General features: G+C 42.1%; 1 protein-coding gene across 4 annotated transcripts in view; it reads left to right on the top strand.

Annotated features, from left to right (window-relative positions):
* RB1 (RB transcriptional corepressor 1) overlaps nucleotides 1-23,419 on the top strand; it is a 170,545-nt gene that overhangs the window by 27,344 nt on the left and 119,782 nt on the right. For all 4 annotated transcript variants that reach the window (XM_084610898.1, XM_084610897.1, XM_084610896.1 and 1 more), the window contains 4 exons: nucleotides 2,101-2,139; nucleotides 2,861-2,928; nucleotides 4,302-4,412; nucleotides 21,341-21,489. In XM_084610898.1, the coding sequence (XP_084467024.1) occupies nucleotides 2,101-2,139; nucleotides 2,861-2,928; nucleotides 4,302-4,412; nucleotides 21,341-21,489 (367 nt within the window). The remainder of the gene's footprint in view (nucleotides 1-2,100; nucleotides 2,140-2,860; nucleotides 2,929-4,301; nucleotides 4,413-21,340; nucleotides 21,490-23,419) is intronic.

The raw sequence follows: 23,419 nt of genomic DNA, 5'->3' as shown, positions 1-23,419 counted from the left end.
TGTTTGTTTAGCTGTGAAATTCAAACATACTTCTAAGCTGGCTGCCTACAAGTTGGCTTTTATCTCTTGCCCATGGTATACACTGTTCTTGCTCCTTCCCCCCCACCCCCACCAGTGTATTTCTCCTCATATGTTAGGCAACTAGTCCTTTCATCTAAACAAATTCTTTTCAGTTGCTTAGCAACACTCCAGCAGGTTTTGCTGCTGCATGTCCTATTGATACTTCCCATTGCCTAAAGGGACATGGTAGATTTGCTTTCCTAAATGGGTAGTATCAATTCTTTGTTCTTTAACTCTAATCCAGTTTATCATTGCATTGATCATCAGGATGGAAGATGGAAAGTGCTAGGCAAGTCCAAAATATTTTTTCTCAAACCTACCATAGATAGGGTTGCCAACTGTCCTGGTTTGGCCAGGAGTCACCTGCAATTGGGTTTGATCTCCTGGAGGCTACTGAAGCCAAACTGCGAGATTTTAGGCTTCTAAAAGTCCAGTGGTGCAGTGGGATTAAGCAGGCTCCCTACCTGCCCTGGCTCTGTGCCACTGCCAGAAGCAGTAACATGTCCAGCAGTGGCTCCTAGGAGGAGGTGTGGTCAGAAGGTCTCTGCTTGCTGCCCCCCACCCTGAGCGCCAACTCCGCAGCTCCCATTGGCTGAGAACGGGGAACTGCAGCCAGTGGAAGCTGTGGGGACACTGCTTGCAGACAGGGTCCATGCACAGAGCCATCTGGCTGCCTGTGAGTCTAGGAGCTGCTGTTGGACAAGCCGCCGCTTCCAGGAGCCACCCAAGGTAAGTGCCCCCAGGTGGAGCCTGCACCCCAAGCCCCCTCCTGCACCCAAACCCCTTGCCCCAGCCCCCTCCAGTACCCAAACTTTCTCCCAAACCCCCTACGGCACCCCAACCTTCTCTCCCAGCCCCGAGCCCCCTCCTGTACCCGAGCCCTCTTCTGGAGCTTGCACCCTGAGTCCTCCACCGTATCCCAATGCCATACCCCAGGCTTAGCCCAGAGCCCACACCCCAACGCCCTGCCCCAGTCTGGTGAAAGTGAGTGAGGGTAGGGGAGAGCGAGCCACTGAGGCTGGAGTGAGTGGAGGAGCGGGGCCTTGGAGAAAGGGCAGGGCTGTGGCCTTGGAAGGGGTGGGATGGGGCAGGACAAGGGTGTTTGGGTTTATGTAATTAAACAGTTGGCAACCCTAACCATAGGTCTTTTTCTGAAGTATAAAAATGTCCCTTAATCTGCATGTTTCCTTTTAAATCTTGCCCCGACTATTTGTCTGGTGTCTTTCCTCACCCAGTCCTCATTTTTACCTTTTTTTTCCTCTCATCTTTTTTTCTGTAAAACGTTTGTACGGTGACATTACAGAAGAAGGGACTTTGAGGCAAATTACAAGGATAAAATTTAAAACAGTATTGCCAATCTCAAGCATTCAAAAATTTGAGTCTGACTCAATCATGAGGCTTTACAATTTTTTTTTTAAGGCTTTTGACTTCTGGTTCCTGAGCCTTTAGGTTGCACATTTGGATCATATTTTAGTGGTTTCTATTCCCTCAATCATGAGGCCTCGGGCAACTTATTTTTAAAATGAGAGTTGTGAGTCTCTTATTGCTTGACTCCAAGAGCCTGGGGTTTTAAGAAGAAACTGATATGGTAATTCTTTCAACAGAATCATGAGATGGTAACACTGATCCAATACAGGCTGTAAAACAGTCAAGACACACTTCATCCAGTAGTTTGAGAGTGTACTACAGAGTCTACAATTTATTTACAAGACATTGGAAAATAATGTGCATGTAAATCCTGGCTTTCTGGAAAATATGATTACTTAATAGATCACTTTTTAAAATTGCTTTATTATGTGAGGTTTGATATAAGCATTCCAAGAAGAGCTGCTCCTTGTAAAACTACTAGTTATAACCAGCCCATTGTGGCTGTTTGTGACACTTGTAAAGCAGATTGGCAATGTTCTTTAATTACAATAACTGACATTTTCTGAGGTGGCATGTATTTCTGCTGTATTTAGCTGAAACAAAGAATGCTACACATTTGTTTTAGACTGAGAAAGGGATGCAAAGTAAGGAACTGAATTTTTTTTTTTCTAGGACTTGTGGACTTATCTACGTAGTACAGCCCAGCAGTCAGTAAGTCTGGCTTTTATAATTTATATATATAAAATTTAGGAGGCAGTCCAAAGCATATGTTAGTATTTTACTTTTCTAACTACTTGCTTCTAAAGTGTATACAAAAAAAGAAAAAAATTATTGATGGCACCAAAATGTCATGTGACTAGTTTAGATTGAGCAGGGACTAGGGGAGTTTCAGTGGGAAATGAAGAAAGCTGCAGAAGTGATATACTTGGTCAGTATATTTGTGGTGCCACTTGCACCATGAATATCTCCACCTGCTGGCTTATGTATCAGCATGAAAGAAACTAACAGTGACAGGATGAACTTCATAAGCATAGTAATAGATGAGAGGAAATATTGGCTGCTTCCAAAATTAGATTGAGTTAATGCTGTGACTGGAGAATAGGACCTTTTTGTCAGACATGAGCAAGAGAAAACTACTCACAATAATTTGAGTAAATTATCAACATTCACTTCCTTCACCCAGACATTAATGCTTAGCATTTCTTGAATGGAATAAGAACAATTAGCCTTTCCATTTCAAAATTTGTTTGTAGTTTTAGTTCCATTCAGAATGTATTGTGGTAACTAATAAACCTTAAAGTGTATAGGAAAACTTTCTGCGTTGCCCTAAATGATTGAGTCCACAGACTCAAGTGATTCTCCAGAGACTATATTCAGAATTGTTGTAGAACTGTTGCTGTGAAATTTTTACTACTTTGTCATCTGTGTATAGGACTGCTGCTGAATTGAGTTTCCCATTGGTTCTGAAAACATCCTGGATCACGTTTTTGTTGGCGAAAGGTAAATTATGTTTCTAGTAATTATTGTAATTTCTTTTATTGGAGTGAATTTATAGACTTTTTGTTTGATATGTCCAGTACAAGAAGCAAGACCGTTTGGCTGTTCTCTTAGCTGGCATTATGGACTGGGAAGTTTGAATATGGTATGTGATATCTTTCCTGCTACTTAGGAGGCTGCTGCTATTCTGGCCACTTGGATTTGAGGGTGGAATAGTTTTTTGGTGGTTGTCTTTTTTTTTTTTTTTTTTTTTACATGCCCCTATTTCATGAAAATGGCTGCCTGACCCTGACCAGTATTTTATTTATTTATTTTTTAAATGGACCTGGAGAAGTTTGTAAGATTGTTTCTTCACTGTGGTAAGACTCACTCTGTGAAGGGCTTGGGCCTTAGTGAAGGATGGGAGGCCAGCACCATATTGTTATAGCAGTACAGTCAGCATCTAAAGCCTCTTTTACGCTAAGGAATTTATTGAAAAAAAATCCTCATTTGCACCAATGGGAGCCCTAGTGTATACAAAGCTTGTGTGTTTACAACTGTCAATAAAACCTGCTTAGGAGCAGCTGAAATAACAGAGTTTTTGTTTCCTCCTAAAATTCTTGAGCATACCCATAAAGTTAAGGGTAGGGGAGGTTTTCTGCCTTGCCTTTTTGAGGGTCATGAGGAAGGGGTAAAATTCTATTAGGTATGGGAGGGTCAATAACAAAGGTTCCACAAGAGGTTTGGAAGTAGATGAGCTCAGTCAAACTGAGGCTGGAAGCGAGCCTACGTGGTACCCTTCTAGTCCTAGTGGTAAGGATAACTGTTAAACTGTATACACTGTATACTGTTAATTTTTCAAGTGCTGTTACTACTTCTACTTCTGTAACTTGTAAGTATATCACCTATCACGAAGACTGTTTGAACAGCCTGACTAACCTGAGCTTGGAATATAACAATTGCTGTGCTTTTAACTGACTCTGTATAAATGAAGAGAAATTATGTATTTTTTGTAAAACCAAGTTTAAGTAGTAATTGGAGAAGAGAAAAGGGGGAAAAATTACATAAATATAAAATAGTGATATGTGAAGGCAAAGTAGTTGTCTACAGTGTCATTATTCTTGAGTAAAAGATGTGGGGGGGAAGTCATATGCTGGAAAGTAAGAACTTCATGCACAGTTTAAGAAAAAAAATGTGAATTACATATGTATTTCCAGAGTGATAAATCCTTGCAAATCATGCATGGTTAAATACATCAAACTTCAGACATGCTCACATCCAGAATCCGTTAACAGTGGTTTTGAGGTGAAACATCCAAATATTCCTTCTGTCAGGAATAATTTTATTTTAAACTCCAAGCATTCACTCATAAAATTCTTCTTTTTTTACATTTTCAGGAAAAGTATTGCAGATGGAAGATGACCTGGTGATCTCTTTTCAGTTACTCTTATGTGTCCTTGATTATTTTATCAAACTATCACCACCAGCAATGCTCAAGGAGCCATACAGTAAGGATTTTAATCTTGTGTTCAGAAGCTTAGGTTCATAAAGAAGTCAACTTCAGTCTCCTTAGGGGCTTCAACAGCACCCACACTGAATGCTCTATTCTATGCACACTGATGCACACTGAATCTTCTGTTCTATCTTAACCTACGTCACAATTGTGTTTAAATTTTGGGTTATTGAATGAAACAGAACATGGCAATATATTTAATATATTAAGTCTTCCATTTTTACTATCCCTCCGCTCCCTTTACTGTCTTCCCACCCCCAAAGGAGTACTCTAATGGCTTGGTAGTGTATCAGCAATACTGCTACTGAATGTACAAGGGACTTGAGAAATTGGATTGAAAAGCATTATTTAAATTTTGACTGGGATATTACATAAATGAAAGAGGTGGATGGTGGCATGATTTTACAGAGCTTTCTTGATGTATAGTAATGTGATGGCATCACCTCACTGCAGAATTTTCAGCTGCAGTCCAGTCTAACAGTATAGGGGACAGAATTTGCGGCCATGAAGAGAAGAAGGAAAGAGGGGTGGGTAGATGGAGTAAAAGGTGGTTGGAATCATAATTCAGAATGAAAAGGTGTGTACAGAATTTTGCTATATAGATACTTTTTGTTCTTCTTTGAGTGATGGTCCCTATTGTAGTCCACTGAGGATTTACACATGTGCACCATGCGTCCGTAGCTGGAGAATTTGAAAGTAGTAGTGTCCAGTGGTCGATGCATGTGCCCTTGGCTTTACCTCATGGTTTCGTCTGGGTGATGGTGGGATGGACCAACCGCATCTCCAATTCCTTCTCACCACATTGCATCCAGGTGCAGTCCTTCCCCAGCCTTACCCAAGAAGGCTGGGCCGTCCACCTCTGGAAGCACCTCATGGAAGTTGCCATGAGACCTCATTCTGACCTAGGCTGGGAAGCTCCCTGGTACATCGGCCTGAGAGCTAGGAGTGTGCCTCCAGCTACAGAGTCTGAGTGTGGCACCGGCAGACCACCACTGTGGACTCCGCGCTGGGGCCTAGTCGGGAGGTAAGGAAGCGTGCACATAAGCATGGTAGTGAGTTTTCCCCCAAACCTAAGAGTGGGGACACTTCTTCCATGAGTTCCAGTCATGGGGAGGGAACATCTTCTAAAACACAAGAAGAGATAGCACAAGCTGACAGATCCACCATATCAGGTACCGAACTGCATATCCTGTCAGTATCAGCGCCCCATAGATTGCGAGAACTGTCTGCTCTGGGGAAAACTACTGCTCTGGTTCCTGGTGCAGAAAGAGTACCCTTAATACAAGGGAGGTCAGGAAAAGCACCAGCACCCCCAGGAAGTATTTGTCCTAGGAAAGCTGAGGTCTCCATGCCTTCTGGGACCTTCTATTTAGGGAGACTATATCTCCCATTTATGACATGCCACAGCTGAGACACCCCATGCTCCGATGGTCTGTATGCTTCCACCAGCTCCGACGGTATTGCTGATGGAACAGGTGTCCCAAGTCTTCATCTTTGGAGGAGACCAATTGGGGCAGGGACTGTCCATCGATTACCGCCACTATGAATATCTGAGGAAGCCTTCTATATTGTGGCAATATTCCTCCATTCAAACTGTCACAGAGCCACTGGTTCCCCATACCGTGGGGCCCACTGTAACATCCTCTGGCTCTGTCATGCTGGCCTGGATCTCCTGTGTAAAGTGGCAGGAGAGCTTCACATCCCTCTGGAGGAGATCCAAGGCACTCAACATAAGCTGCTGGACATCTTTCGCTCATCAGCGCTGGGTAGAGTTACTCTGCCAATTAACAATATCACCCTTGAGCCACCTAGAACAGTTTGGCATACACCAGCCACAATACTCCTACCCTCAAGGGGGTAGAAGAACGCTACTATGTACCAGTTAAGGGATCTGAGTTTCTTTTCTTGCACCCCCTCAATTCGCTTGTAGCCTAGGTAGCAACGGGACAGTCCAAACAACAAGACCCATGCTCCATTTAATCCAATAAGGAGGGTAAGTGGTTGGACCTTTTGGCTTGCAAGGTCTTCTCAGCCAGCGTTCAGTTCAGGATTTTGAAGTATCAGGGATTACTTGCCAGATACAATTTCCTGAATTACAGTGAACTAGAGGACTTTGCTGAAAAACTGCTGTGGCAAGACGGGACCCACTTCTAGGCAATAGAGGAAAGGAAACTGGTAGCAAGGACATCTCTTCTATCACCTGTGGATGTGACAGATACTTCATCGCACTCTGTGACTTCAGGCATAGTCATGCGGAGGGAATTGTGGCTCCGTTCCTCTGGTTTCCTCAGGGCATTGCAAAATATGACTGAAAACCTCCCTTTCAATGAGTCCCATCTTTTAACCAGAAAACGGATGATTCTCTCCACATCCTCAAAGATTAGAGGGCTACACTTTCTTCCCTGGGTATTTACACACCTGCTCCCAAGCATAAATTCTACTGTCCACCGCCCACACAATGTTACACAACCTCCAGTTTTTCTATCTGAGGCCATACGAACCATCATGGAAGTGTGTCAGAAGGCTCAAAGATATTGTTCTCTGGGTCCACCTTCACAATCTTCTTCCTGCCAGATGCAATTTCCACAAAAAAGATCTTTCTGAGGAACTCTAGAGCAGGGGTTCTCAACCTTTTTCTAAGTCGTTCCCCCCCCCCCTCCCTCCCAAACATACAATAAAAAAATCTATGGCCCACCTGTGCCACAATAACTCTTTTTCTGCATATAAAAGCCAGGGCCAGTGTTAGGGGATAGCAAGCAGAGCAATTGCCAGGGGCCCCATACCACAGGGGGCCCTGCAAAGCTAATTTGCTCAGGCTTCGGCTTCAGACCTGGGTGGTGGGGCTTGGAGCCCTGGGCTTCAGCCCCAGGTGATGGGGGTTAGGCTTTCTGCCCTGGGCCCCAGCAAGTCTAATGCCGGCCTTGTATGTCTGACCCTCTGAAAGCTGTTTGCAACCCCCCCCAGTTGGGCCCCAGACCCCTGGTTTTAGAACTGCTTTAGAGAGCCTCCCTTACTGCCACAGAACCACCCCACTCCTTTCTGGGGTCGTCGGGCACTCTTTCTACCAGCTTGGAGTGCAATAAAAATGGACAAGTGGGTTCAAAATGTCATCCACATGGCTATATGATTGAGTTCATCATGCTGTCTCATCCACAGCCGCTTCCCGCATCCCTCCTCAGGGATCACTCTCACGACAACATCCTCACTCTAGAGGTGAACTCCTTACTACAAAGAGGAGCGATATAATGGGTCCTCTGGAGTACGAGAGGATGGCATTCTTGTTCAACTTCCTAATACCCAAAAAGAAAGGCCAATGGAGACCTATTCTGTACCTGTGCCTTCTCAGTTGCTTCATCCTCAAGCCCAAGTTTCTTATGGTCAAGTTAGGAGCGATCATCCCATCATTAGAAAAAGGCATGTGGTTAACAGCTCTCAGTATGCAAGATGTCTACTTTCACATAGACTTTCATACAGCCCACAGACAGGATCTGAGGTTCATGGTCAGCTCGCACCATTTTCAGGTACAGGGTCCTTACATGAGGACTCACCACTGCTCCCAGGATCTTCACCAACGTTTTCTCAGTAATGGTGGCATACCTCAGACATTATGGGGTCCTTGTGTTCCCTTATCTTGATAACTGGCTCCTGGCGGCCCGATCCAGATGCGAATCCCAAGTTTCAACCTCCATGTAGCTCAGGCTCCTTTCCTCCATTGGAGTCCGCATCAATGTCGAAAAATCAACCTTGGACCAAACAACCCCTAGACTTTATAGGGGCCTACATTAACTCGGTCACAGCATGAGCCTGCCTACAAATGCAGAGGTTCCAGACTCTGCAAGAACTCATAGCCCATGTCAACAATTTTGTCCTAGCCAGGACCTACCTATCCCTCCTTGGCCACATGGCTTCGTGCACATACATTACTGCCTTCACTTGCCTCCACCTTCGCTGCTTCCAGATGTGGCTCCAGAAGATTTACTCACCCATGCATCATGCCATCGACCTTGTTACTCTCTTCCATCTGCTGGTGGACAGACCCATGACAGGTTTGCATAGGGGTTCCCTTTCTCCCCATTTCCCCGGACAAGACAATCATCACCAACTCATCCCTCATAAGTTGGGGAGTGCATATGGGCAATCACATGACACAGGGAACATGGACTCCTTGGGAATCCAGGATGCACATCAATATTTTGGAACTCAGGGCTATAAGGAAGGCATGCCACGTATTTCTCCCATTCATCAGTTCCCATTATGTTCTTATGTCTGACAACATCTCCAGTGTTTACTGTGTCAACTGTGTTCAGACGCAGTCAACCTCTGGAATTGGTGCATCACGCACCAGATCCTCTTATCTACATTCTATCTCCCGGGGACACAACGTGATTGCAGACTTGCTCAGCAGGCAGTTTGTGATTGACCACGAGTGGGAACTCCATGATACTGTGGTACGTGACATCTTTGACAAGTGGGGGGTCTCCAACCACAGATCTCTTTGCATCGCCCATCAACAACAAATGGAAGCACATACTGCCACGGGGACGGAGGGTGTCTTGATCTCCCCTCTCGGGGCAATGCTCTCATACTCCCCTGGTCAGACCAGATCAACTATGCCTTACCTCTTCCACTCCAACCATGAGTATGCCGCAAGATCAGACGAGGCAGAGCGACAGTCATCCTGATCACCCCTTGCTGGCCCAGACCATTCTGATTTCCTAACCTCCTCTGCATGACTGTCCATCCCTCAATTTTCATCCCTACTTTCCCCAATCTACTGACACAGTACAAGATCAGACATCCCAATTCACAAGTGTCTTCTCAGAGCATTGTATTTGTATGAACATCTTCTCTAGAACTGGCATGTTCATCAGAGGTGCAGAACATCCTCTCTAGCAGCAAGAAAGAGTCCACTAGGCATTGCTACCGGGCCAAGTGGAAACACTTTGCCTCCTGGGCCCAACAAAATGGGCTTTCCCCAGAAGTGGTGGGATTCCCCTTCTTCTGGATTACCTCCTGTCCTTGAAGGCATCAGGTCTCGCTTTCAACTCTCTCAAGGTCCACTGAGCAACAGATAGCACTGTCCACCCCCTGTGGAAGAAAATTCCATCTTTCCACTTCTGTTGACTGCTAGGTTTTGGAAAGGCCTCATGTAACCTCCCAACCCATTCAACCCCTCACTCTCCAGTGGGACCTCAGCCTAGTTCTACCTGCACTACTGTAATCACCTGTTGGACTGCTGGCATTGTGCCATGTGTCCCTCTTTTTCATGAGTCACTTTCCTTTTTGCTATCACTTTGGCAAGAAGGTTTGGTGAACTTGAGACCCTGATGGCGGACCACCTTTATGGAAAGTCATGAAAGGAGGAAGTCTTCCTGCACCTGCACCCCAAATTTCGGCCAAAGGTCATCTCCCAGTTTCATGTTAATCGATCCATTTGCTTACTTGCTTTCTTTCTGAAGCCTCACTCCTTGGAAGACGAATGGTGATTCCACTCCCTTGATGTCCATTGGTCCTGGGCCTTCTACCTACAGAAGACAAGGCCAATCAGGAAAGTCTCTTCCGCCCCTCCCCCCCCCACTCCTTCTCCCCGGTCGTAATAGCTGTAAGAGTTAAAGGGTAGGCAATCTTCACACCAAGAATCTCCAAGTGGATTTCGGGGTTCATTACTTTCTGTTATCAGACCTGCTTGGGATGCTGGCCCAATTCACAAGAGCCCAGGGTTCAACCCTAGCCTCCCTCTGTGATGTGCTGCGCTGCTTGGGGACATATATAGAGCAGCCACTTGGAGTTCATTACACACCTTTTGCTACGCATTGTGCCTTGATGCAGGACTTGGTGGATGCCTCTTTTGGTGTGACTGTCCTCTACTCAAACATTCCGTCTTCATCCTCACAACCTCATCTGACTTAGATAGTGCTTGTTAATCACACTCAGTGGAATACTATAGGTACCATCACTTGAAGAACAGGATGTTATTTACCTGTAATTGGAGGTTCTTTGAGATGTGCATTCCCTATCTGTATTCCACTTCCCACCTCCTTGTCTTCTGCTATGGATCTGTTGGATATGTGGTGGTGAAGCAACTGGAGATGCAGTCGGTCCACCCCACTCTTTATTACTTCCGACGAAACCATGAGGCGAGCCAAGGGTGCATGTGCAGACCAACGGACACTACTGACAAATTCTCTGACTCTGGACATGTGCGCATGCATAAACCCTCAGTGGAATACAAATAGGGACCGCACATCTCGAACTTCTAGTTACGGGTAAGTAACCTCCTCTTTCCTTGGTTTGACTTTGAGCTGACTTAAGTCGAACTCTTACATTAGTAAATGTTCATTCCTGTTGAAAATCATAAACTTCTCTAAACAGTAACTTTTAGTATGTTGTCCTTATACATTTAAAACTTGGGAAATGTTACTAAGAACACTATAAGTAGTGTCACAACAGTCTTGTGTAACTTTGGATAGTACTTCATTTTTATGTTGGGTATCTTCCACCAGGGGACACAGATTTTAAAGGTATATTGCAATATTAGAAAGTAGGGTATATGAACAAGGGAAAAAAAGCTGGAGTTAATTGGGTTTTTCCTTTAACAGGATTGGTGAAGGATATTGTCAGTAATGTCCTTGCTTTTTTTGTCTTGATCCATAACTTGTATGGATAACGTGAATTTGTCTGATTATTCATTGATGAATAGCTTCAAATGGATGGATTATTGGTGGTCTTGTTATCCCTACTCCATTTGAACTTTAATGGTCAAAAAGACTCCCTTTTTATTCTAAGGACAATTTTAACAATGTAAATAAGTAATGGAGAAAGAATAGCCTTGGGGTTAAGATATGGCTCCCCAAAGCTGATAAGAGTTTAAATTTATCCTTTGTAAAGTGTATTGATGTAGGATAGACACTATACATGGTACTGCCAAGCTTAAACATTCAAAAATCCTGAGTCTGGCCCCAAAAGTTGAGCTTTTTATAAAAATAAATAAGTAAAATCTGGGTTCTGTGCCTTCTCTTTGACTCTTAAGAGTTCACATTATTATTATTTTTTTCAAATGCAACTATGAGAACTAGAAACCTGTTTTAATGTGAAAGGTGAGATTCTGATATCACTTGACTCCAAAAGCTGGAGCTTTAAGAAAAATAGATATTTTAATCACAAATTCAATATTAACAGTTGACAATATGCAAAGTATTACATTAATATTCCAGATGAGTGCCAGCCACAGTTTCCACAGGCACTGCTTAAGCTCTCTCACAAGTCTGTCAGAGGTTCTCAATCCTGATCAGTAACACACTGTAATAGTCAAGTCCTGGTGACAGTGGAAAGGCTTTAAATTTTGATATGAATAAAACAAAAGGGGACTAAGATGAGACTACTAAAGTAGAACAGCTGGGCAAAAACTTTGACTGAACAGTTACCAATCACCAAACTGACAATTACCAATCTAGAATACCAATTTAAAATGTAAAATTTTACTTTATTTTTTAATTTATAGTATAATAGTTTATACCTTGATATAATGCAACATATAATTTATAAAAGTCAATTCAGTAAAGATGAAATTAAACTACTTTGACCTTTTAAAAAACAAAACAAAACATGGTTTTGACCTTAATGAAACAAACATCTGAAATTTTCTAATGTGGAAAATTTCAAAATGTTAGGTTTTTTGTTCCAAAATTGTGTAAAATAAATTTATAATTTTTTATTGAATGGAAATTCCAGGTGGTTCTTCGAGCGTCCTCTGCATATTCCTGTTCTTGGGGTACCAAAGGCTTCAGTATGTGATCCACAATTGGAGGTTGAACTGGGTCCTATGATTATGTCAGACAGCCTTCTCCCAAGCAAAGTTGTTATGCATGAGGTAATGCCAGAGTCCCACTGTATCCTTCAGGGGAATATGATACCAGCTTAGGGAAGTTGGCAGGACTGGCCTATTGCCTCCTTGAATATCCCAGCTGTACCGGCCAACTTCTTCTCCTTCCCTTTCCCAGTCTAGAATGTTGAATTCTCTGGTGCTGGAGCATCTTCCAATGCAGTCTGTGGATATGAGTTACAGAATGCCATCAGTAGCTTTGGAGGAGAACTTGCATCCATTTTTTTTCATATTCTGGGGTCTACTGCCAAGGCTAAATTCTTCTTGCCTGTATTAGAATGGCTGTGGCAACTTCAAAATCCCTTGATCCAAACCATCTTTGTGTCAACCAGTCTCTAAAAAGGCAGACAAATTATGTCAGATCCCACAGGATGGGTTTATTGTTTTCATGTGCACCCTCAGTCAAACTCATTATAGCAGCAACACAGCAAAAGTCTAGATCAGCTTTTCAACTTTCTACCCCCATGGATAAAGAAAGGAAAAAAATGGATTCTCTGGGCAGAAAATCATTTTCTTCATCCTCCTTAAACAAATGCGTAACTAGCTACTAAGCAGTTATGGATAGATATCAGTTTATGGGAGACTATATCTGTCTTTATTAAATGTTTTACCAGAAGAGCAAAATAAAATTTAATATCAGCCCTTGATAAAGAGGGCCAAAATGTGGCCAAGCATGCTCTAAGGCATCATCTGATGTTTCTGCTACTGCCTCAAGGTCATTGGCCTCTGAAGTAGCTCTGCAAAGACATATTTGGTTATAAGAAAAGGAGTACTTGTGGCGCCTTAGAGACTAACCAGTTTATTTGAGCATGAGCTTTCGTGAGCTACAGCTCGCTTTATCGGATTCATCGGATGCATCCGATGAAGCGAGCTGTAGCTCACGAAAGCTCATGCTCAAATAAACTGGTTAGTCTCTAAGGTGCCACAAGTACTCCTTTTCTTTTTGCGAATACAGACTAACACGGCTGTTACTCTGAAACCTGTCATATTTGGTTATGTTTATCTTCTCTCCCATTGAATCCTGGCTTTAAAATAGAAGATGTACCCTTTGAAGGGGATAATTTATTTAATGCAAAAATGGAGAAGACACTGGGAAAACTGAAAGGCGTGATCCATAGTGTCGTAAATATAAAGGGAAGGGTAAACCCCTTTAAAATCCCTCCTGGCCAGAGGAAAAATCCTCTTACCTGTAAAGGGTTGAGAAGCTAAAGGTAACCTCGGTGGCACCTGACCAAAATGACCAATGAGGAGACAAGATACTTTCAAAATCTGGGAGGAGGGAGAAAAACAAAGGGTCTGTGTCTGTATGATGCTTTTGCCGGAGACAGAACAGGAATGGAGTCTTAGAACTTAGTAAGTAAGCTAGCTAGGTATGTGTTAGATTATGATTTCTTGAAATGGCTGAGAAAATAGCTGTGCTGAATAGAATGAATATTCCTGTCTGTTTCAGAGTAACAGCCATGTTAGTCTGTATTCGCAAAAAGAAAAGGAGTACTTGTGGCACCTTAGAGACTAACCAATTTATTTGAGCATAAGCTTTCGTGAGCTACAGCTCACTTCATCGGATACATACTGTGGAAAATAAAGAAGATGTTTGTTTTTATACACACACATCATGAAAAAATGGGTGTGTATCACTACAAAAGGTTTTCTCTCCTCCCACCCCACTCTCCTGCTGGTAATAGCTTACGTAAATTGATCAGTCTCCTTACAATGTGTATGATGATCAAGGTGGGTCATTTCCAGCACAAATCCAGGGTTTAACAAGAACGTCTGAGGAAGGGGGTGGGGGGTGATGGAAAACAAGGGGAAATAGGTTACCTTGGATAATGACTTAGCCACTCCCAGTCTCTATTCAAGCCTAAGTTAATTGTATCCAATTTGCAAATGAATTCCAATTCAGCAGTCTCTCGCTGGAGTCTGGATTATCAAGGATCTACAACCTGTCCTGAAGGATGACCCAACACTCGCACAAATCCTGGGAGACAGGCCAGTCCTTGCCTACAGACAGCCCCCCAACCTGAAGCAAATACTCACCAGCAACCACATACCACACACCACACAACAGAACCACTAACCCAGGAACCTATCCTTGCAACAAAGCCCGTTGCCAACTGTGCCCACATATCTATTCAGGGGACACCATCACAGGGCCTAATAACATCAGCTACACTATCAGAGGCTCATTCACCTGCACATCCACCAATGTGATATATGCCATCGTGCCAGCAATGCCCCTCTGCCATGTACATTGGTCAAACTGGACAGTCTCTACGTAAAAGAATAATGGACACAAATCAGATGTCAAGAATTATAACATTCATAAACCAGTCGGAGAACACTTCAATCTCTCTGGTCACGCGATTACAGACATGAAAGTTGCGATATTACACAGAAAAACTTCAAATCCAGACTCCAGCGAGAGACTGCTGAATTGGAATTCATTTGCAAATTGGATACAGTTAACTTAGGCTTGAATAGAGACTGGGAGTGGCTAAGTCATTATCCAAGGTAACCTATTTCCCCTTGTTTTCCATCACCCCCCACCCCCTTCCTCAGACGTTCTTGTTAAACCCTGGATTTGTGCTGGAAGTGGCCCACGTTGATCATCATACACATTGTAAGGAGACTGATCACTTTACATAAGCTATTACCAGCAGGAGAGTGGGGTGGGGAGAGAGAGAGAACCTTTTGTAGTGATACACACCCATTTTTTCATGATTTGTGTGTATAAAACCAAACATCTTCTGTGTTTTCCACAGTATGCATCCGATGAAGTGAGCTGTAGCTCACGAAAGCTTATGCTCAAATAAATTGGTTAGTCTCTAAGGTGCCACAAGTACTCCTTTTCTTATTCCTGTCTGTGTCTTTTTTGTAACTTAAGGTTTTGCCTAGAGGGATTCTCCATGTTTTGAATCTAATTACCCTGTAAGGTATCTACCATCCTGATTTTACAGAGGTGATTCCTTTACTTCTATTAAAAGTCTTCTTGTAAGAAAACTGAATGCTTTTTCATTGCCCTAAGATCCAAGGGTTTGGGTCTGTGGTCACCTATGCAAATTGGTGAGGATTTTTACCAAACCTTCCCCAGGAAGTGGGGTGCAAGGGTTGGGAGGATTTTGGGGGGAAAGACGTGTCCAAACCACATTTTTTCCAGGAACCCAGATAAAGTTTGGTGGTGGCAGTGGAATTCCAGGGGCAAAAGGGTTAAATAGTTTGTACCTTGGGGAAGTTTTAACCTAAGCTGGTAAAAGTAAGCTTAGGAGGTTTTCATGCAGGTTCCCACATCTGTACCCTAAAGTTCAGAGTGTGGAAGGAACCTTGACACACAGCAAGATAGTTAAGGAGGCAGAATTCCTATAGGAGGAGGATGTAAACACCTGTGTTCAGGAATCACAGGCCGTATCCCATTTTCCTCTTCCTCTTATAATCAGAAAAGATAGCCGTACATCACATGAAGGCAGACCACTTCAAATATCAAAAATTTTGTAAGCACTAGATGTGAAAGAAAGCCTAGTCAAGTATAAATAAAATCTTAAGTGAATCAAACAGTACCACGGAATCTCCATGAATAGAAATTCCATGTTTCATTAATAAGAGTATAGCAGTAGGATTATACTACCGACTACCTGATCAGGATGGTGATAACAATTGTGAAATTCTCAGGGAGAAGTGAAATGTTCCCAGTAAATATGAGGATAGTTGAAATAACATAAGAACAGCCATACTGGTCAGACGAAAGGTCCATTTGGCCCAGTATCCTGTCATCCAACAGTGGCCAATGCTAGGTGCCCCAGAGGGAATGAACAGAACAGGTAATCGAGTGATCCATCCCGTTTCCCATTCCCAGCTTCTGGCAAACAGAGGCTAGGGCCACCATTCCTGCCCATCCTGGCTAATAGAAATGGATAGACCTATCCTCCATGAATTTATCTATTCTTTTTTGAACGCTGTTATTGTCTTGGCCTTCACAATGTCCTCTGGCAAGGAGTTCCACAGGTTGACTGTGTGTTGTGTGAAGAAATACTTCATTTTGTTTGTTTTTAAATCTGTTGCCTATTAATTTCATTTGGTGACCTTGTGTTATGAGGAGGAGTAAATAACACATCCTTATTTACTTTCTCCACACCAGTCATGATTTTATAGACCTCAATCATATCCCCCTTAGTCATCTCTTTTCCAACCTGAAAAGTCCCAATCATATTAATCTCTCCTCATATGGAAGCTGTTCCGTACCTCTAATAATTTTTGTTGCCCTTTTCTGAACCTTTTCCAATTCCAGTGTATCTTTTTTGAGATGGGTCAACCATATCTGCAAGCAGTATTCAAGATGTGGGCGTGGGCATACTATAGATTTATATAGAGGCAAACAGGATATTTTCTGTTGTGTTATCTAGATCTATCTTAATGATTCCCAACATTCTCTTAGCTTTTTTGACTGCCGCTGCACATTGAGTGGATGTTTTCAGAAACTATCCACAATGACTCCCAAGATCTTTCTTTTAACCCATTACTGATCCATGAGAGAACCTTCTCCCTTATCCAATGAATGCCTACTTCGCTTAATACTCCTTTGTGAGGGAACTTGTCAAAGGCTTTCTGAAAGTCGAAGTACACTATATCCACTGGATTACCCTTGTCTACATGCTTGTTGACATCCTCAAAGAATTCTATTAGTGAGGCACAATTTCCCTTTATAAAAGCCATGTTGACCCTTCTCCAATGAATTGTGTTCATCTATGTATCTGTTAATTCTGTTCTACACTATTGTTTCAACCAGTCTGCCTGGTAATGAAGTTAAACTTACTGGTCTGTAAATTGCTCTGGAGCTTTTTTTAAAATTGGTATTACATTAGCTATCCACCAGTCATCAGTACTGAAGCAATAGGCTATATGTCACAGTTAATAGTTCTGCAATATCATATTTGAGTTCCTGTGGAACTCTTGGGTGAATACCGTCTGGTCCTGATGACTTATTACTATTTATCAATTTGTTCCAAATCTGGGACAGTTTCTCAGATTTGTCACCTAAAAAGAATGGTTCAGGTGTGGGAAACACCCTCACATCTTTTACAGTGAAAACAGATGCAAAGACTCATTTAGCTTCTCCATTATCACCTTGTCTTCCTTAAGTGCTCCTTTAGCATCCCATTCTTTCAGTGGCCCCACTGATTATTTAGAAGGCTTCCTGCTTCTGATGTACTTTAAAGAATGTGCTGTTTGTGTCTTTTGCTAGTTCCTCTGCAAATTCTTTTTTGGCCTGCCTAATGATACTTTTACACTTGATTTGCCATAGTTTATGCTCCGTTCTATTTTCCTCACTAGGATCTGACGTCCAGTTTTTAAAAGCGGTCTTTGTCTCTAATCACCTCTTTTACTCTGGTTAGCCATGGTGGCATTTTTTTGGTCCTCTTGCTGTGTTTTTTTTTTAATTATTATTAGGGATATACAGTTAGTCAGGTCCTCTTTTATGGAGTTTTAAATAGTTTCCATGCAGCTTGTAGGCATTTCACTTGTGACTGTTCCTTTTAATTTCTATTTAAATAGCCTCCTCATTTTTGTGTAGTTAAATACTACTGTATTTGGTTTCTTTGGTATTTAGATTATAATCACTATTGCCAAGAGGTTCAGCTATAACCTCTTGGACCAGATCCTGTGTGCCTATAAGGACTAAGTCAAGAATTGCCTCAATCTTTGAGGGTTCCAGGACTATTTGATCCATGAAGCAGTCATTAGTGGTGTCTAAAAGTTTCATCTCTGTATCCCATCCTGGCTACAAACACAGAAAACACAATAATAATTTGGGATTATGGTTAAAAGATACAAAACCAAGGGTAGGAATAAATGGTCAGTTTTCAGAATGGAGAGAGGTAAATAGTGATGTCCCACAGGGTTCTGTTCTGGGACCAGTCCTATTCAACATATTCATAAATGATCTAGGAACAGGGGTGAACAGTGAGGTGGCAAAATTTGCAGATGATACAAAATTACTCAAGATAGTTAAGTCCAAAGCAGACTCCGAAGAGCTACAAAGGGATCTTGCAAAACTGGATTGACGGCAACAAAAGTGGCAAATGAAATTCAATGTTGATAAATGCAAAATAATGCATATCGGAAAAGATAATTCCAACTATATGTACAAAATGATGGGATCTAAATTAGCTGTTACCACTCAAGAAAGATCTTGGAGTCAAAGTGGATAGATAGCGAATGTTTTCAGAGAACTCAATGTGCAGTAACAGTCAACGCTAACTGTTAGGTACCAATAGGAACGGGACAGATAAGACAACAGAAAATATCATAATGCCTCTATATAAATCTATGGTACATCCCCACCTTGAATATTGTGTGCCATTCTTGTTGCTCCCTCTCAAAAAAGATATATTAGAATTGAAAAGGGTACAGAGAAGGACAACAAAAATGATTAAGGATATGGAACAGCTTCCCTATGAGGAGAAATTAATAAAACTGGGACTTTTCAGCTTGGAAAAAAAACAAACAAGGGGGGAATATGATAGAGGTCTACAAAATGATAAATAGGGTGGAGAAAGTGAATGAGGAAATGTTGTTTACTCCTTCACATAACACAAGAACTAACGAAGTGAATAGGCAGCAGGTTTAAAACAACCAAAAGGAAGTACTACTTCACACACGTAGTCAACCCGTGGAACTCGTTGCCAGCAGATGTTGTGAAGGCTAAAACTATAACTGGGCTCAAAAAAGAATGAGGTAAGTTCATGGAAGATAGATCCATCAATGGTTATTAGCCAACATGGTCATGGTTGCAAGGCCACGCTGTGGGTGTCCCTAAACCTCTGATTGCTAAAAGCTGGGACTGGATGACAGGGAACGGATCTCTTAATAATGGTCCAGTTCTGTTAATTCCTGCTTGCATCTGGCATTGGCCACTGGTGGAAGACAGGATACTGGGCTAGATGGATCATTAATCTGACCCCCATGGCTGTTCTTAACAGTATCCTAAACAGCAAATGACTTTGCAGACACAAGACAGGTCAAAGAATTCCTCAGTCACATCTTCCTAACTGAATGCCTAGCACAAGTTTGACATGTTAGTCAACAGTTTCAAACCAATCTTGGAAGATCCCATCTGTGGTTTTGGAGACTGTCCAAGTTTTACAGTGCATGGAAACTAACGGTATTACAGATGGGTTTTAGATACAGTAAAGAGAGGCTGTACATCAAAGTCAAAGCCCTTCCTCCATTCAACTCCCATTTTCCCTCCCTTTTCAGGAGGTACTGTTAATAAAGGAAGTACAGGCTCATCTGAATGCCGTAGAACAAGTACCTCTGAACTCCAGAAACAAAGGTTTCTATTTCTGTTACTTTCTAATCCCCAAAGGCCTCAGACCAATTTTAGATCTCGGAGCTCTAAACAGATGAATCAGGAAACTTCAGAATGCTGTCTCTGGCTTTAATCATTTTGTCTGTCTACTCTAGATAAATTTGCTTCTCTGACCTCAAAGGGGCATATCTCTCTAAGGCTATCCCACTGCAAATATCTACCTTTTGTCCTTGATTCAGACCACTTCAATACAGAGCCTTACCTTTTGGCCGCTCCTCTGCGTCCTCCGTTTTTATCAAATGTCTGGCTCCAGTAGCATCTCATCTGAGGAAGCAAGGGTTTTTATCTTCTCTTACTTAGAAGATTGACTACTGAAGGGCCAGTCCAAAGAAGAATTAGAAGAAGCCATTGAGGTGGCCTGCTCTCATTTCAAAATCTTGTGTCTTGATAAACCAGGAGAAGTCCCTTTTTCAATCAGTCTTCAACTCTGAAAGAAAAGCTTTTCTTTCGCAGGGAGGTTTTTGAAAATAACCATTTCCATACAGAGGCTGATGCTACAGCCCTTTCAGATGTATTTTCTAATGTTATTGGGTCTCATGGCCTCTACAACATATATGCAATTCCATGTACCAGGCTCAGAATGAGGCAGCACCAAAACTGGCTTAAAATAGAGTACCGAATGGCAGTCGGCTTTCTGTAATTTGGTGGTTGCATCCATAGCATGTCCTCAGAGAATTGAGTGTGATCCATCTGGCTCTCAAGGTATTTCTTTCACAGCTAAGTAATATGGTTAATCAGCTGGCCTTGGCAAGCCCTGGCACAAATTAAGTACTGGATCTTGATCGAGATCTGAAGTTCATTTTGACAGAGCAGTACTTCAATCATTCAATTACGACTCTGCTCTCTCTTGCCTTTATTGATGTACTGCTTGTCAAACTATCCCAAGAGTAGGAATTTGCAGAGGACACTCAAAGAACAAACAAAGGTTGGTTACTTGTAACCGAAGTTCTCTGAGATGCACTCTGCATATTCACACTCCCTGCCTGCCTTTTCTGTTCCTGCTGAGTCCTAATTTTGTATTTACTTGGTATTGAACTTTAGAGGTTGGAAAGAACTGAGGGCAGTGGCACCAATGCCCGTGCCATGCCCCTTGAGTCTGCATGGGGGTTGTCGGTGGGAGGAGAAACGGAGGGTGAGCCACTCCTAACAGGCACCACTACTAGAAGGTACAGCTGTCTTGCTACACCCAGTGGGTGGATTCCAAGAGTGTGAATATGCAAAGTCCATCTCGAAGAACTCCGGTTACAAGTAAGTAACCTTCTTTGTAGAGCTTTTGGGAAATGTGGTCTTCACTTGCGGCCTAACTCTGGATGTTACAGGAAACTAATGCTTACCCACCATTTGCAAAATGACTTGGAAGCTGTGGATGAAAAGTGCTGAGTAGTGTTAAATTCCATACATAAGTAGCTTTAAATACACAATGTCCAAAGACTTATGCAGACAGTCTCTCATTAGTTTTCTGTTCATGTGGACTTTGTATGATGCAACTCCTTTCTCAGCATATAAACCATAAGTGTGCTTCCTGTTCTACTGTATAACATTTTGTAGACTCTGTTCTTAAAACCATGTCACCCTCTTTTGTGGCTTAAATGTAAAGGTCAGAAGTATTTGGTTTTTAGTTAAACTTGTGGTTTTTTGTTTTTTTAAATCCTGTGGTGATGCTGACTGTCTTTTACAGAATCTCATGTGAGTGCACTGTCTATTAATGGCTCAACTCGAGCACCAAGGCGAGGTCAGAACAGGAGTACACGTACATCAAAACAAACTGACACAGATACAAAAGTTATTGAAGTCCTTTGTAAAGAATATGGTTGTAACTTAGATGAGGTAAGATTTGTGCTTTTTGAAAAATTCACAATCTTAAATCTTGGTGTAATGTCCATCAAGCAAGGCGATATCCAAAACTATGATTAAAACCTGATATTATTAATTGAGGCAGCAGTAAACAATTTTTAGTTTTTTACCTGATCATCAGTCTGTTTAAATCCAGTGGTCAGTAGTGTTATCCCTTTCTCAATATTTCTTCCTCTGTTTAAAAATCTCCCTTTTGCTATTTGAGTGCATGCAGTTGCCTTTTGATATGGGAGACTTAACTGTGAAATAAAGCATCTGACTTAGTTTTTCTTTGAGTACTCGACGTGTGGATTCTACTTGTGGTGTGCCCCAGTCCAGCCGCTTGCAATGTTTTCATTAGTAGTTTCTAGTAAGGGTTGTACACTCCTTCCCTAGGGTATTATACTCTCAACAATCCCAACTGCCATTCAATTCCTTTGGACTACCCTAAGCCTAGCAAATGGAACGACATTGATGTTCTCTTTATAGTTAGTTGTTAGGATAGCCAATACTGAGCTATTGTGGCTTTAGTGTTTACTAGTGTGTGTTGCTTCTAATTTTAAAAAAAAATTACAATTTTTTTTTGCTCCGAGTCAATTAGTATGTTTTTAGTCAGATGAACAGTTGACGACAGAAGCCCTATTGATACTTTAAAATATCTCCTATGGTTCTCCATATGATGAGTCTCTGTTAAGATTCAGGATCCACTCTGATCTCTAGGTTTACATATGCCAGCTTGCAGGAAGGAGACATTTCATCCGCCATCCTCCTTCCTTGAGATATAAAAATATTGTGCCTTCCTCATTTTTTTTAACAAATCTTCTGATCAATCTAAAAAGAGATGAACTCTATCTCTGTTCTTGGTAGCCGCACAATAAGAACCGATGCAGAGACGTTAGATTTGATGCAATGATTGATGATCTTGGACTAATCTACAAGGATCTGTAGTCCTTCCTTCCTTTGTTTGGTTCCCACCTGTCCTTTTCCCAAGAGGTTTGGATGGCTATCACCACAAACCAATGGGTTCTGCAGATCATCAGGGATGTTAAGTTTCATTCCCTTTCTCCCATTCATACCCTTTCCTGGTCTCTATTCAGGGATCATTCTCAAGAGTGCTGAGTCAAAAAATACTTGACCTAATCAGTCTAGGAGTGATAGGATTGGTAACACAAGAATTTGCGGGAAAGGGCTTCTATTCCCCTATTTTCTTATACCAAAAGAGAAAGGAGGTTGCCATCCAATCTTAAACATCAGGAATCTAAACAAATACATTAGATTGAACCAACTTTCATATGGCAACTCTTGCTCCAGTTATTCCTGCTTGAGATCCCTTGCATTGGTTCATTGCCCTTGAGTTACAGGATGCTTATTTTCCTGTGTTGACATGCCATGCACATAAGAAGCATCTTTGATTTGTGGCTTTAGGAATTCACTATCAATTCTGACAGGTTTCAGAGTAACAGCTGTGTTAGTCTGTATTCGCAAAAAGAAAAGGAGTACTTGTGGCACCTTAGAGACTAACAAATTTATTTGAGCATAAGCTTTCGGGAGCTACAGCTCACTTCATCGGATGCATACTGTGGAAACTGCAGAAGACATTATATACACAGAGACCATGAAACAATACCTCCTCCCACCCCACTCTCCTGCTGGTAATAGCTTATCTAAAGTGATCACTCTCCTTACAACGTGCATGATAATCAAGGTGGGCCAGCACAAATCCAGGACTCCTCACTTTTAAATTCTTTGAAGTGATGGGACAACAAAAGAAAATTGTACATGTGGGAATACCATTTGCTGTTCCAATACCATCCACAATTCTGATGTATCCAAGAAACACTGGGGAGCACATATAGGTCTGATGCCAACTCAGTCTGTGGCCTCATGGGGAGTCCTACATACACATAAATGTTTGAGTCTAGCT

This window comes from Lepidochelys olivacea (assembly GCF_965140295.1).
Source record: "Lepidochelys olivacea isolate rLepOli2 genome assembly, chromosome: 1".
NCBI classification, from domain to species: domain Eukaryota; kingdom Metazoa; phylum Chordata; order Testudines; family Cheloniidae; genus Lepidochelys; species Lepidochelys olivacea.
Note: the sequence above shows the minus strand (reverse complement) of the source record. Positions and strands in the feature narration are given on the sequence as shown.